The sequence below is a fragment of the Ornithodoros turicata genome, unplaced genomic scaffold, assembly GCF_037126465.1.
Source record: "Ornithodoros turicata isolate Travis unplaced genomic scaffold, ASM3712646v1 ctg00001005.1, whole genome shotgun sequence".
NCBI lineage: Eukaryota > Metazoa > Arthropoda > Arachnida > Ixodida > Argasidae > Ornithodoros > Ornithodoros turicata.
In genome coordinates this window covers 322,688-336,809 of record NW_026999436.1, presented here as the reverse complement: position 1 = coordinate 336,809, position 14,122 = coordinate 322,688, and the positions used below count along the sequence as shown (strand labels likewise).

General features: G+C 44.8%; 1 protein-coding gene across 1 annotated transcript in view; it reads right to left on the bottom strand.

The window, feature by feature from the left end:
• Positions 1–421: 421 nt before the first annotated feature.
• Positions 422–14,122, bottom strand: part of LOC135376048 (uncharacterized) — a 46,209-nt gene continuing 32,508 nt past the window's right edge. The window contains exons 10-13 of the mRNA XM_064608650.1: positions 8,354–8,483; positions 7,220–7,387; positions 5,392–5,538; positions 422–694 (exon numbers count right to left, since the gene is read on the bottom strand). Coding sequence (XP_064464720.1) covers positions 509–694; positions 5,392–5,538; positions 7,220–7,387; positions 8,354–8,483 — 631 coding nt within the window. The 3' untranslated portion in view covers positions 422–508. The remainder of the gene's footprint in view (positions 695–5,391; positions 5,539–7,219; positions 7,388–8,353; positions 8,484–14,122) is intronic.

The window sequence follows — 14,122 nt, the reverse complement described above, 5'->3', positions numbered from 1 at the left end:
CGCTATTGCGCATATATACGAATTTTCGACTTCTTTTGAATACCGAAGCGAATTACATCAAATACGGGATTCTATATTCGAATTAATTTGATGTTTTAACTCTAACAGAGTATCAAGTGAAACCTACCGAAACCTACCTACGATTCATTCCATGGCTGATTCATTTCCATAGCAAAATTCGGGTTTTTAGGATAGAACGGCTTTTGCTCTATATTGCAATCTACGTACTGTCTCTGAGAGGGTATCCACCTGGCCGTACTCATAACGCAAATGTAAAGGCGACACTTCCCACAGCTTTATATTAGAGTCCATACTTATGGACTTCGGCTTTCCAGCTTTCGGTTAAGACTTTGGCTCAGCCATCACGGAAGGCAGCAAAACACAGCAGGAAGATTGCAGGCAGGAGTCATGGATGGAACATCATATATTGCATCATATCAGATTGCTTCACGGCCATGTAAACAATACTCCGCATCCAAACGGTAATCACATTCTTCGCATGAGCTTATCAGCACGAGTCCCCGCACTTTATCCCCTGGTCGTTCTTGTTCATATTAACTTTTGCCCGCTTCACAACGCCAAAGTCACCCTTGGAATCTACTAATGCTGGTGGTGCTGAACACAGGTAGTGAAAGTGAACGTCGAAGATGACGTAGCCGCCCGTGAAGTTATGGTTTTGGAAAGACCAACACATCTGTCAACAAAAGAAATATGTTGTCAGCAGGTTGTAATGCTTCCTCGTAATTTGTACAAACTCACTCATTCCCTCAAAAAGGTCTTCGAACTAATAGCTGTACAGTATGTAATCCTTCACAGTCGGAACAATTCCGCATCTACATTTTATATCCGGACCTTTCGCAAACCGACATCCATTCATGGTAACGAAACCCCGCGAGGAGGGACAAGGGACACACACAACTTGTCCCTTCAACAACCCTTCTTTTCTCTCGTCTTGCCACCACACCACTACTACAACTACGAGCTCGCTATTTTGAATAGAACAAATCATAACAATCTTCGCCTTATAGCAGAGTGACAGCGTTACTGTCAGAGGAGCTCGTTCCTTTTACAAGTAACTATGCCAAAGTTCCTAGTTACCTTTAGCTCGCTTTTCACTCTCGTCCACATATTTCCTTGCTTTCTCTACGGTTCCATTATTGCGTTTTTTGCCATAAAACGTGATATTCAACCGGTGACATTATTTTATTCAGGAGGTAAGAACGGCTGCCATTGAAATGAAGCTGAACCACTGTGCGCCTACCTGGGGTAAGATGCAAAGCGTTCGGAAAGACCTCTATAAGAGAAACGCCATCATGACATTGGTCGACAGAATGAAACCGAAACAAATCGGAAGGAGGGCTGGGTTCCACGAACGGACACTTGTTCGCTGTCTCCCATGGAAAGAAAAATAGGCCCGAGGTCGCCTCCCTTCAAGGGACCATGTCGTAGTCACCTCAAGGTAGTAGCTTTCGGGCGCACCTTGTTCACCTTTAGCTTCAAGCGTGGTTGAATTCTACCGAATTTTGGCGCTGTCGAAGTAATTTTTTTACAAATAGGGAGAGGTCTATTGTTGGACATAAACGAAAACGATCTAAGCGTGCTGCACTCCGCAGCAGGCAACTCAAGGCCTAACTCAACTGCTCACGCGCGCTGCACCTGCGCAATGTTATTTTGTGTCTGTAGTAACTTGGAAGTAACGTATTCTTTTTAAAGTAACTCAGTAACTGCGAATTACATTTCATGCTGAACAAATTCATCATTAACTTAGTTTCATTTTGCACACTAGAACTTGCAAAGAGTTCATTTTGACGGGTAACTTCTCAATCTATGCCCTATATATAGGGACGCAGCAGGGTATAGGGACGCTATTCGGTCAAAGCCAGAAAGCTATGCTGCTGAAGTGCATCTTGCACGCGTTTTCTTTGCCCTATTGCAGAACTTATTTATAAGTAAATTTCTTAAGCGGTTCCTGTGTGTGCAGAGGTAGAGCACCTGCATTTTCCCCCTATTTCCCCAACTTAATATCTGCTTTGGAAGCTCGGACAACACGGCTCCGGTTGGCTTCCCAGGAACACATTTTGAGAGACTATCCTATCGCAGTTTTGGACGAGTCTTTCGCTTTCCAGCAGCGTGTCTGGTATTTTGAACGCAACATAAAGTTTGTGGTGTAGTATGTCAAACATAGGAACACAAAAAGCCACATAAGCGTATATCGTAGAATGACACAAAGGAACACCGATGAAGTCGTCGACAGGAAGTTCCAAAGCTTGTTCACCCGTGAAATATGTCCCGAAATGTCCTCTTTCGAAGGCAGTGAGAAAATGATTTCGGCTAGCGGACAATTGAGTAAACGCTACCAAAGTACGGCGGTGACAGTGCGGCCATTCGAAGGTTGTGTCACCAAACTGTGGGATCGTACTAGATAGCGCACGCGATAAATTTAAAAGATGCCGCGAAGACGACGACGCTCCTCGAATGGCGGGCAACTATGGAGAGCGAGAAGGACTGGTGTGCTTACCGGCCTATCCACCCTATGGGAGCACGGAAATGGCACTCGGTGACGTAAGATTGTTTACGTCTATGCGCTGACGTTCGCTCCGCGCGGAACGGCTTTTGTGGGACCGCGAGATGCTCTTCTGCTTCGACTCACGTGTGTTCCTGTGAAAGGCAGAACCTTGCACCTCGTCGACTAATACACAAAACGTACTGATGCAGGATCCACATCGCGTGCAATCATGATTGGGTAGTGATTGTGATCTCCCCCAGGTGTGGACAAAGCGAGTCTTGGCGACAGAGATAAACAACGCAGACACTTGTCCCCCATTCGGGAACATGATTACACAGTCCAAGATTCAAGGAGGGTTGGCGCAATCGCAGTGGCTCCTTTCACCCTCGTCGTCTCGCTACTCGCACTGCCTCTTCCGGTTTCGCAAGATTGCAGCGATGACAGCGGCCCGCACTAGGAAAACAGCCAAACGCCGAAATACACAAAATCGCATTTGTATTAATGTAAATTTCTTTCAAGTAGACATCTTGGACCAGTGTTTTCTTTGAATTTGAAACTTCAGGGGGCATTATGCAAAGCTTCCACCAGACGGCTGCAAACGAAACAACAAGATCACGAACGTGAAGTGCGGACGGCGCGGCGCGCACAGCGGGATTGCGCCGACCATGATTGCTGGTCGATCCAGATTGTGCGCGACAGTGCGAAAGCAACTGGGCTGGTGGATGGCCTATAGCGGCATCACGAGCCGCGAAGTCTCGCGCAGTTTCACTTTATTTTCGATTGCTTTCGGTGTTTGATGCTTTTTGCATGGTGTTCGCAACGTCACATTACGATTACAAAACGCATAACATCTTTGAATGCCTAGTGAACCTCTGCATTGCTCACCATAAAAATAAAGTTGTTGGTGCCACACACCTTTTTAAGTATTAGATTCTCGAGAATTTAAAACACTGAATATAGTAGCATGTATCGCTATGTTTTCGAAAATGGCGCAGCTAGAAGCTAATCTCAGCGGGAACTACAAGAAATTACGTGACGTACAGAGCATACACCATGATGTTTAACTTTTCCACTTAAATTGATATATTGCATTAAATCTCAGCGTGTCACTGCCGCTATGTGCGAAACTTATTCCTCGAAAAGAATTCCAAGGATGAGTACGTGCCCACACAAATTTCATTCATGCACACTACACTACATGCGCACTACAAGCAGCGTGGGACGCAGGCAACCAAGTAGCTCAAAATGCTGTAGCGAACATTTCAGGAGAATCGCCGAGTGACATTTTCTTCGTGTACTTTGAGGCGCTACCTTTACCATACATTAAAAGCGAACACATTACTGCCAACTGCTGGGTGGACCCCTGCACGACTTCAAGTTCGGCCGTTGTTAGATTATCAGGATTATGATAAGTGCGCAGCGTGATGCACCAGTACGCCACATCTTCCTTTCCCTCGAATTTGCAGCGTACTGATTCAATTTCGCAGGTACTCCCGGGTTATCCGCGGTGCTCCTTGCACATGGGGCTACGAGGGCGCGTGCAGCGACAGCGAGCAGAGCCCTTCGTAGCCACCTGTCGGCAGGCACGTCGGCGTGACCCATAGGCTAACCTCTTTCATCGATCAACTCATTTATTTCATTAGTAGTCATGCCTATCCGGGATAATTGATCGAGATACCGACATGCAAGGGCAGCGTGGCTGTCATACGAAGAGCACAGAAGAAGTGTCTGCAAATGAATCTCCTCTTTCAGGCAGAAAGCTAACACCGCTGTGGAGCACACCCGTTGCGTTTTATGAAATATGCCATTTGACACGGCGCTTCTGTAGAATACACATTAGAAACTATCGTTTGGAACTTTCGCCGCAGAGGCTTGTGATACACACTGAATACGGGGTGTCGCACCCAACATATATTGAAAAAAAAAATATATATATATATATGCTGAAGGGTACGCCTTAGGAGGGCATTAGCAAACTCGAAATCAAAGCGCAGCTTCGAAGTTGTCCGTATGAGAACACCTGGTCCCTTCGGTCACCTGATACCAGAGCAGTTTTCAAAAAAAAATCTGTGATAGATCGTTCGCAAAAAAAGAAAAATCGTGAAGAAACGATATTTCTTCTTCATTTTGTTCATCGCGCATCTTCGGAAACGCGTCTTCCATCACCCCCAGTGTGAGAGGGTGAATGAGCGCAGTGCTGTCTCATACGTTGAGGGCGTCTGTTGAGCTCTAACTTGCAAAAACAAAACAAAAACAAATGCACCCTGTGACATCGGAACTGCCCTTATGTTGGGTTGCATTTTTCTGTTAATGCTTTTTTTTCTGTTTTTCTGTTTTCTGCTGTTTTCTGCTGCTTGTAATGCATTTTTCTGTTAATGCTCTGTTAAAGTTATGTTTTCTGTTAATGTTCTTCCAGCACGCAAGAGCCGAATGCGTGGTCTTTCCCTCTCTCACACTGGGAGTGAAGGAAAGACGCGTCTCCGAGATGCTTAATGAACAAAAAAAAATGTTTTCTATCACGATTTTTGTGCGGATGATCTATCGAACGGATTTCTTTTTTCTGAAAAGAATAATAATAATAATTAAAAAGATAATTATTGAAAGTAAATTAAGACATTGCCTTAGGAGTTTACTAATGCCCATCTAAGGAGTACCCTTCAGCATATGCTATATGGCACCTCATATGCATATATTTTTTTTGAATATGTTCGCATTTACCTAGGGCAACCTGTATAAGCGAATCACCAGAAATGTAAAAAGATAGTGTAAGAGAGAATCAGGGAATATAAAATATACACTTTTACGTACACTTATACAGTTATATATACAGGAATTGGCTGTGGTAAGGCTACTAAGATACAGGACCTTCACAATGGTATACATACCTTTGTCGACATAGTGCAATCCGAGTCGTACGCTACTTTGACAGTGCTGTCGAACGTACCGCCCCATTTGTCGAATCGGATGGTGTCGGTTTCAAGGTACAAATTACGTTTGATCACTATATCATGATATCGTTCCTTTTGGCACACCTGTAAATAAGGACTCAAGGTAGAAGTCAGAATTACTACAAAACTAATGCAACAGATCAAATGGCATACATTATCATTTAGCGTTTTTAGAACACGTACACACTACTGAAATCGCTTACGAACCAACCCAACTTTCCAACTAAATTTCTCTGCCGGATCTCAGAGAACATAGCCCCTGATGTTCGAAACAGGATTGTGACAGTGAAAACGCCTTTCACGTCACACTTAACATGTGCACGAGAAAGATCGGTAACGTGTGGAAAGTCGACCGAGGACTGTAGCAATGTGGAAGAGATAAACATTGATTTCAGCGCCGTCTGTCGGAGGTTTACGACGCACGTCAAATGAACCCCAGCTGGTCGAACTCACCCGCTATCCAACACTGTGGTACGTGCAACATGCAGACAACCCTTACATAAAAAATCACTAATCACTAATTTTTTGGGAACAATATGGTAATGTTCGGCTCCCTCTGCAGCTGAGGACCTCAGGACGTGAAGTAGGGCACGCTAACGGGAGAGCAGCCCAGACGCTTGTCTCGTCTGCTTCCAGTTTTCGCCGCAATATTGTAATGGGGAACTCGCCTAGTCATTTCCTTGCCATTCTCTTTCTCTTTTTTGCCTGAATCCGAGCAGGCATAACACTTTTTTCACCCAGCCTCGATACAACCGGGCAGTGAGTTACGGTAACTATATAAGGTGTAGTCACATTCACACTGAGAATGTGGCGAGAGCCTGCATTGGCCCACACGCCGAAGTTCACGTGGGTTAGCAGACGACGATAGCCGAAGACGAACACGATTGAAGCTGTTAAAATAGCTAGATTCCCGACTGATTCGGGTGGCCGGGATTAGGGTGGCCAATCTAGCGTGGTCGCACACCTAGCAGTTTCCCAGCTCAGGCCCCGTTGTCATGAAATGACCAGCGAAAAATGTGGTCGGCTGTTCGTCTTTATCTTGCCGCTGTTTATTACCACGGACACTTGCATAGTTCACTGTACGTATGTAACCATAATCTGACCAAGTGAGCGGCCGTGAATTGATGGCGTAAACGGGTGGCGGTATTCATTCTGGCTCCCACATCTTATTGCTGTTTGTAATAATAAGGAGCACAAACGCGCAAATACTGGATACTAGGAAACAATTGGATACTACCAGAGGCAGACCGTTCTCTTTAATTATTATTTTTTTTTGTAGGGGGACCACCACTGGGCAGCATACTACTACACTACGGTCAGTTGCAAAAACCGGCAGATACGTGGGTCAAGACTTTCCCACTCATTTGATCCGCGCCTATGTCCAACATAGCGTTGTGCCAGCGGCCATGGCCAGCGGCTGTGGAGTGTGTCATTCGCGGTCTGTTTCCCAAACTGCCTTTTTCCGGAAGACGTTGGGTGCTTCCCGTTTCCCCATAGAACAATGCTGCATCTAGTATTCCTCATTTTCAACAAGGACACTTGTCACTGAAAGCCTGTCTCCTTTCCTTTAGAAGGCGATGTAGGGCGCAGACTGACTGGGATAACGATTAAAGGGGAAAAGACCTAGTGACACGGGACAAAAACGACACAACCGAAGTGAGGATTCTGTATTCTGTGTATCGTTCTTGCCACCTTTTTTCGATGTCCTTTTTCCTTACCCCTATAACGTTCACTGTCCAAACCATGACAGTCAATCTCGGCTTACCAATTCTTTTGGATTCGCCTGGGTGACACTCCGGCATGGAGCTGTGAGTGGTCTATAAGCATCCGTGTAGGCAGTTATAAGGGCCGCAGCGCTGAAAGAGAGCACTTCCGCTGTTTTCAAAGGCAGCGGTTGGAACCCAGTCACATGCCTGAATGACAGCGACTCAACCTGCAAGAACAGTAATGGTAGCTTCAACATCAATACTTATATGCATAGGGTGAGCACACATCTTGCTTAGCTAAGAGCGTATGAACACCTCGTTCAGCAAAACTCGTGGCAGTTGCCCTTTTGCCGTAACCTGAACCGCAGTACCACAGTTGGGAAAGACGGGGCAAAATCTAGCGCGCGTGCATAGCCAGGCACCTGTCTTGGGCCAGGCACCTGTCTTATCGACGCCATCTGTCGAGCTGGGAACGCTCCTCGATTTTTGCTGAAAGACTAAATGGCATGGCTGGTTGGCTCGTTTGGTTGAGGTCGTGGGAATGAATTCTTCCTGCGGATGTGCTCTTTGCGGTTTTCCTGCAGACCTTCCAGACGCATGTCGGCACAGTGACCTGTGAAGTTGGCCCACGACGCGTACTAACCTGCTCGTCACAACTGTTCTGTCCAGCTGTGCACGGCTGTATACTCTGTAGAAACAGTTGTTTGCGGCAATAACAGCGTCTCCGTCAGTTGACTGGGGAATCGTTCCAGTTCCCTGTGCAAGTTTCCCACGCGCATTTATCTATCAAGTAGACGACGCAATTGCTATAAATGTTCTCCCGTACTAGGTCGTTCAACCTGCCAGCGTTCTGGTCTGGGTCTGCGACTGAATATTTTACTGTACCCCGGTTTCACCAACACAGATTAACATTTCAACCGAGATCAGCAGTCCCTGAACTTGTCTGTAACCCTCACCTTTACTTCATCAAGAGTAGTTATTGTCACTAAAACACTCAGCACATATCTGACTAATGTTGCTAAAAGTAATTAAAGTGTTAATTTCAGTTTTTCGCTACCCTTGACCTTAGTTCGAAGCTAAGCAGCGTTGGTGAAACCGCGCCAATGTCATATTGCGAGTGGCACTATTTCCATCGTACATAGTACCCATGCGACGAATTGTTCAGTTTCGAAATATTAGATAACTTTGCTTACGAATGATGACTGCATAGACGGCATGCCAGGTCCCTGCAAGGGTGACGGTCCTGTAGCCCTGCATACGTTTGGGTCCATTATATTACGATTAAGAGTTGCTCGGTACACCAATGCGTCTGGCTTAATTACTCTGTAAACAGAAGAGAGCCAGCCATGAGAAGCAGCCAGAAGCCCATACCGCAGACTCTCTAGCTAGTAGACATCGACAAAAGACTTACGAGACATTCATTTCGGCGCACTAGGGAGCCTATTCTATTCAATAGCAGCGACCGAACAGTAATGTTTGTCCACACCGTCTAGACACGCACAGTACGAACCTGGACGCACGTGATGACCACGACAATGCAATGCATACGTTAGGATACATAGTAAAAATGATCGGTAGCTGGAAATTGGAGCGAAGTCGCAGCTGTTAGTGTGTTGTGGTGGAGATGGTACCAGATACTAGGAAATCGCAGGGTGAGCGCGCCATTTCAGATTGGTTTTCCCACGCTATCCATCATTGTCTGGCGTCTGATGACACGCAGACGATGCGGTTTATTGTCCGGGAAGAGTGAATTTACTTTCCCGTATTCAGCAGTCCCACTTAGTCACTGGTTTAGTGACGTCTGAGAACTTCGTCCGCAAACCACCAATCACCACCCTGCTGTTCTAAGCCGACTGCCGTGAGGCCCTTGGTGGCCTCCATGGAGTTTGTGTGCGCAATGCATAGGCCTAATCTACGCTTCGCCGGAAATTTTTAGGCGAATTACTGGTAAGTTTAGACTTACCTGTCGACTAGAAGCGTTCGTTTGGCGGATGTGGTTGCACTCCAATGAATATTTGCCCGCAATGTCATTTTGTTCGCCGTTCACACGGCGTAAACCCGGCGATCTAGTAATGGTCTAACTCTCATGTATTCGCATAGGGCGGATTTAAACTAAGGGGGGGGGGGGGGGGTAGTTTAAAGCCGGTCTAGCGCGGAGCAGCTGTAACTGAGCATTTCGAGAAAAAACCCAAATAGTTTTTGCTAGATACTGTTGCCTACTTTTCAAGTCGAAATTGCAGAAATTAAGGAAAAAGAACGTTGTGATGGACCCGTGAGCGAAGTATGTGAGGCAATACACCCCCCGCCAAAAAAAGATAACTATCGGTATGGAGCGGGATTTTGAAATCCGCTCTGCAAATTTAGAACAGATATCGTCCACGTTAGTGATGTCAACATTGGCAGCTACACAGAAGTCGCTTTCCGATCCAAAGCTGACAGGAAGTCGTGCACAAACAGCTGTTACCTCCAGCAACAAAAGCGGCGCTGATTATGCGTGGTTCCTTAAAGGGACCGAAAAGTGAATATAAACCTATCGAAACTTTATGTTCAGCGAAAAGCTTGAACCTTCATAAGTTCGAATATCAAAGAACTCCGCTGAAGTCGCTGTAGTTTTTCTGTAATCGAATTTTCCATAATTGCATGTCCAGGGACCTAGTAGGAAACCGTGCAGTCTGTCAACAATTGCATGACCCTGCGCCATCTGTCGAGGACGCATGTAATACGCGCACTTCCGGGCGCTAATCCGACGAAAACGAAAATGGCAGTGGGCATTTGTGACCACTTTCTACGTCGAGAATGTCGAGCCTCTTGAATATGAGTGCGCTGGAATTCCGCATTCGAGAACTGTCGCTTACACAGAACTGCTGTTCGTGCATTAGCGTGCTGGAAAGTGTGTTCTTCGCAGCAGAAGATTCCTCGTCCTGAGATCAATCGGGGTCACATTCGTCCTCAGCAGTAGCTCACCGTGCCGTGAACATGGACTGCTTTGTGAAATTTCCATGTATCAGGGACAAGCACTTGTGTAAGCCGAAACAAGCGCTGGTTTTTCGTCGTGCAGGTGTTCATGTGTGAAATGCAATCCGACGGATACTACGGATGGATACTACGGTTTTTGCTGCCGAGAGGTAGAGAATGCGTGTGAAAAGCAGACAGACGATTGCATTAGAACTAACGAATATTTCGAAATACTGTGCCTTGACACCGAAGTACTGCAAGTGTCTTTTACATACATCCGAGAAACCGAAGAGCATGGCAACATACACGGCAGCGCCGTGTGGTCTTTACGCGCTACTTGAACGGCAAACTGGACGGAAAACCCTTATTTCTGCAGGAAATTCCGTTATACCACCTGTCGGCCATTCACAAGAAGGATATGGGGGTGCTCTGAGAAAATACAATAGAAAGTACTCCACTGGATCTCGATCTGCGTCATGCATGCTATTGGGGACGCTTTCCCATAAGTGCGTTGACCTGTAGAAATGTTATCAGCAGATTTTCATTTCTTGTTTGCTGCAGGTTTTTCTCATTGCTTTTTGTTTACTGTCACAGCATATTATAATTACTAGCTTGTTCCTGGAGGGTTAAATAACCTGTGGGCATAGATGTATTTGTAGGTTATACTCTTGTCTCAATTGTGTATGTGAGAAGTAAGTAAGATAATTTTCATCAGTGTCATTCAGCTGAACTGTGCGTGTTCATAAGCTTCTAAAATTTTTTCGTTTTCTAAATTTAATCGTTTTCTAAATGTCAACTAATAATTGAACCAAGATTGGGATTTAACACCTAACTCTGTTTTGCCAAAGAGTACTTGTAACTGATTCATTATCACGTCACCAACTAACTTTTTGTAAATAAGGACTTGAGGGCTGACTTCAACTATTATGAACCCTTGATCTGGGTTCAAAGTTAACCATGCACCATTGGTGTGCATAGTACTCCAAAATGTCTAAATAATTTATTGCATATGTTCTCTGTTACTGTAATTGAGATGTACTTTTGTAAAGTACTTTTGACAGCCCTGCAAATTGAAACTGGCTTCAGCATACACTACAAATGCATTGTAACATTTAATTGAAATATAATATAAGAGCAGAAGCAACATTTTGTCACAACTCAAACTATATCTTTCTTTTTTATTGTCCAGGGATTTAGGAAACAGAGTAGGACTTCCTGCCCTCTGATGTTTAGACGTACTTGATAGAGTTGTAAAACCTGCAACAAAATAAACAAGAGAAGTATAAACAGTTTTGTCTTTCCCCTTTGAATTTAACGAGCTAGTTATATTTTACCATTTGTTCACTTTTGTATTCTCTGTTGGTGAAAAGATTACAGGAACAATAATGCTGCAGATCGAACAACGACTTGTCATCCTGAGATCAGAACATTTCTTCAGGCATGCTAAGTGAGACAAAAGAAATGTGCAATGAAGGTTGTACAAAAACAGCAAATCTCCGTCAACTAAAACTTTATATATGTGGATGTTACCACATCGTGTAGTTTCCATCCAAAAGTAGGACTAGGCAAGGTTGTTTGGTAGGTTGTTGGCATGTTGATGTGCTATACCGTTACAGCACATCAATATTGATGAGGGGCAAACACAGTAGACAGCGTGATGGCTGCAAACTCAAGTGAAGATTTATTCAACAGAATGAAACCGAAAGCATGAGTATAGAGAAAGGCAGTGCCATGCAGTGTATGGTGAACCACATTAATCCCTGAGAAGGTAGGATCGGAAAAGCAATAAAGAGAAATGACAGTTGCGTCCTAGATAGGGGAACCCTGCAAATTTAGGACTAATATGACGTGGTAACCTTGCATGGCTCACTGCAGCTCTGACACACATTGAACAATTCCAGTAGTGGGGCTTCAAAGACAACGAACGTTTACTGTTTCACTGGGCATTCCAGTGTAGAGGATGCATCTCTAGAAAATTAATTAGCGTTCCTTAGTCATAAAGTCATAACAACATCTCAACAGGAAGTATTCTTATACCCTTCAAACAAGCTAGTAGTTCTGATCGGTTTCTTCTCCCCTTGTTGACGTCATACTAATGTTCTGCACCTGTCCAAAGACTAAAAAAAATGTCGCAAAGTCTGCAACACGTAACAAATCTAGTGCTTCCATCTGTGGACTTTGCATACCTACTTTCAGCTATTTCTGTCATGTCAACTTGAGTGCCTGGATCGCACACACACGAAGCAGTCTTGCGCCACTTCAACACTGGAAGGCCCCTAAAATTAAATTTGTTGATGTTGACAATGTTGAGTACGGGACAAGTAGGATAACATAAGTGAAATGGAATACGTCGTCGCTATATTATAATTTATACATGTGTGACGCCTGTACATACCTAAGACGTTGTGTTAAACTCGTCACCTCGGTGAAGCAAAATCATTGGGTACTGAGCATCAGTGTGCTTCGGACGTCTTCGCAATTCGCCTTCTACGGCATCTTCGTAGTCATCGGCAGCAAAATGACAACAGCACACACGACACGACTGCTACATCTAATAACCGAGTGTTTCGAACCACATTCGCTTTCGCGCACTCTCCTGTTAAATCTTGTGGTAGAAAACGCCCGCCGCCGATGGTGAACAAACATGATTTTTGCATCCAGGAACACCAAAACTACACCAGGCATATGTAGGTCTCTCGAATAATTGACACAACCACGACGAACATGTCATTCACTTCTCTTCGCGCGACCAACACGACCACCCACGACGTAAACAATAAATGCGATAACACAGACGCCCTTGCAGATGGCGCGGCGGATGGTAGCTCGTAGCGGCGAAGTAGCTGAATGCTGTATTAACGTAAAAGCTATGGAAGTGAGCGTCATTTTTAAAATGGCGTTTAGCTGTAAGATAATGTGCGTCAGCTTTGTTCTCTACAAAATTAACTCTCACGTGGTAAGGGTTGACCAATCCCTGGGATCCCTGGACCTGAAACCCAAGTTGCTCTTTTTCGCCGTTCGCTGGCAGCACCGTCCATGTTCCGGCAATCTTTAAAATATTTATACGTAAAAAATATGCCGAATTGAGAAGTAATGCTTTCTGTATCTTATCAAACAACGATGTTGTGCACAACAGTGGGCAAAAATATGGGGGTTATTTTTCACTTTTCGGTCCCTTTAAATACAACACCTAGTGCCTCTGCTATGCATCATTAACAATAGTGTTTGCTGTGCTGCCGTTGCGGGTTCTGGTTGATACATTTAACGATTTGTTGCACACTATAGTGATCGCCGGTACTTGTGAAAGATCTTTGTGTTCCTGGTTTACTGTTAAGTGTGTCCTGTTAAAAATGCATCAGTCGTGTAAACGGAGGTCACAAGAGCGAGGGAGAAGGGGGTGGTCGCATGAAGCAGTTATACCTCCATGTACTTGCATGTGCAGCTATACAGCGGAGGATGGTACATGTTGCCCAGAATGTGAAGGCATAAATATCGAACACGTTGCTCGCCTGTGAAATGTTAAGAGTGACGTCCCAGAATAGTAGTACTTGGAGGGTACCTGGTGTTATAAGTGGGACGTCCCAGTGCATTAACAAGGTACAATATTTCAGGTTTCACTCTGGAAAAGGCACCACATGCAGGAAGCTCTACATCCTCTTGAAAGCTTTGTTTGCTTGCCCAGAAAGATGCAAGCTCCCTAGGAAAGCACTGTTGCGTTCTGTGTCATTATGAAAGCACTATGTTTCCGAAATCGCTATGAGCTTGTTTCTCGGCGCAATTTTGTGCTGGTGAGATCGGGTTATGCTTGTCGGCATCAATCCATGGTGCTGCTGTACATGTCAACTGGGAGAAATTTTGATTAAAAAAAGCAAGCATGTCTTTAGCATGTTGGTTATTCGATAAATGTACATGTAGAAATATCCCGCAGAGGCATACAAGCAAATATTGCGGATAGTGTTTTGTGTCAACAGATTTGTATGGACAAATTAGAGCCTCCACAGGGGCAT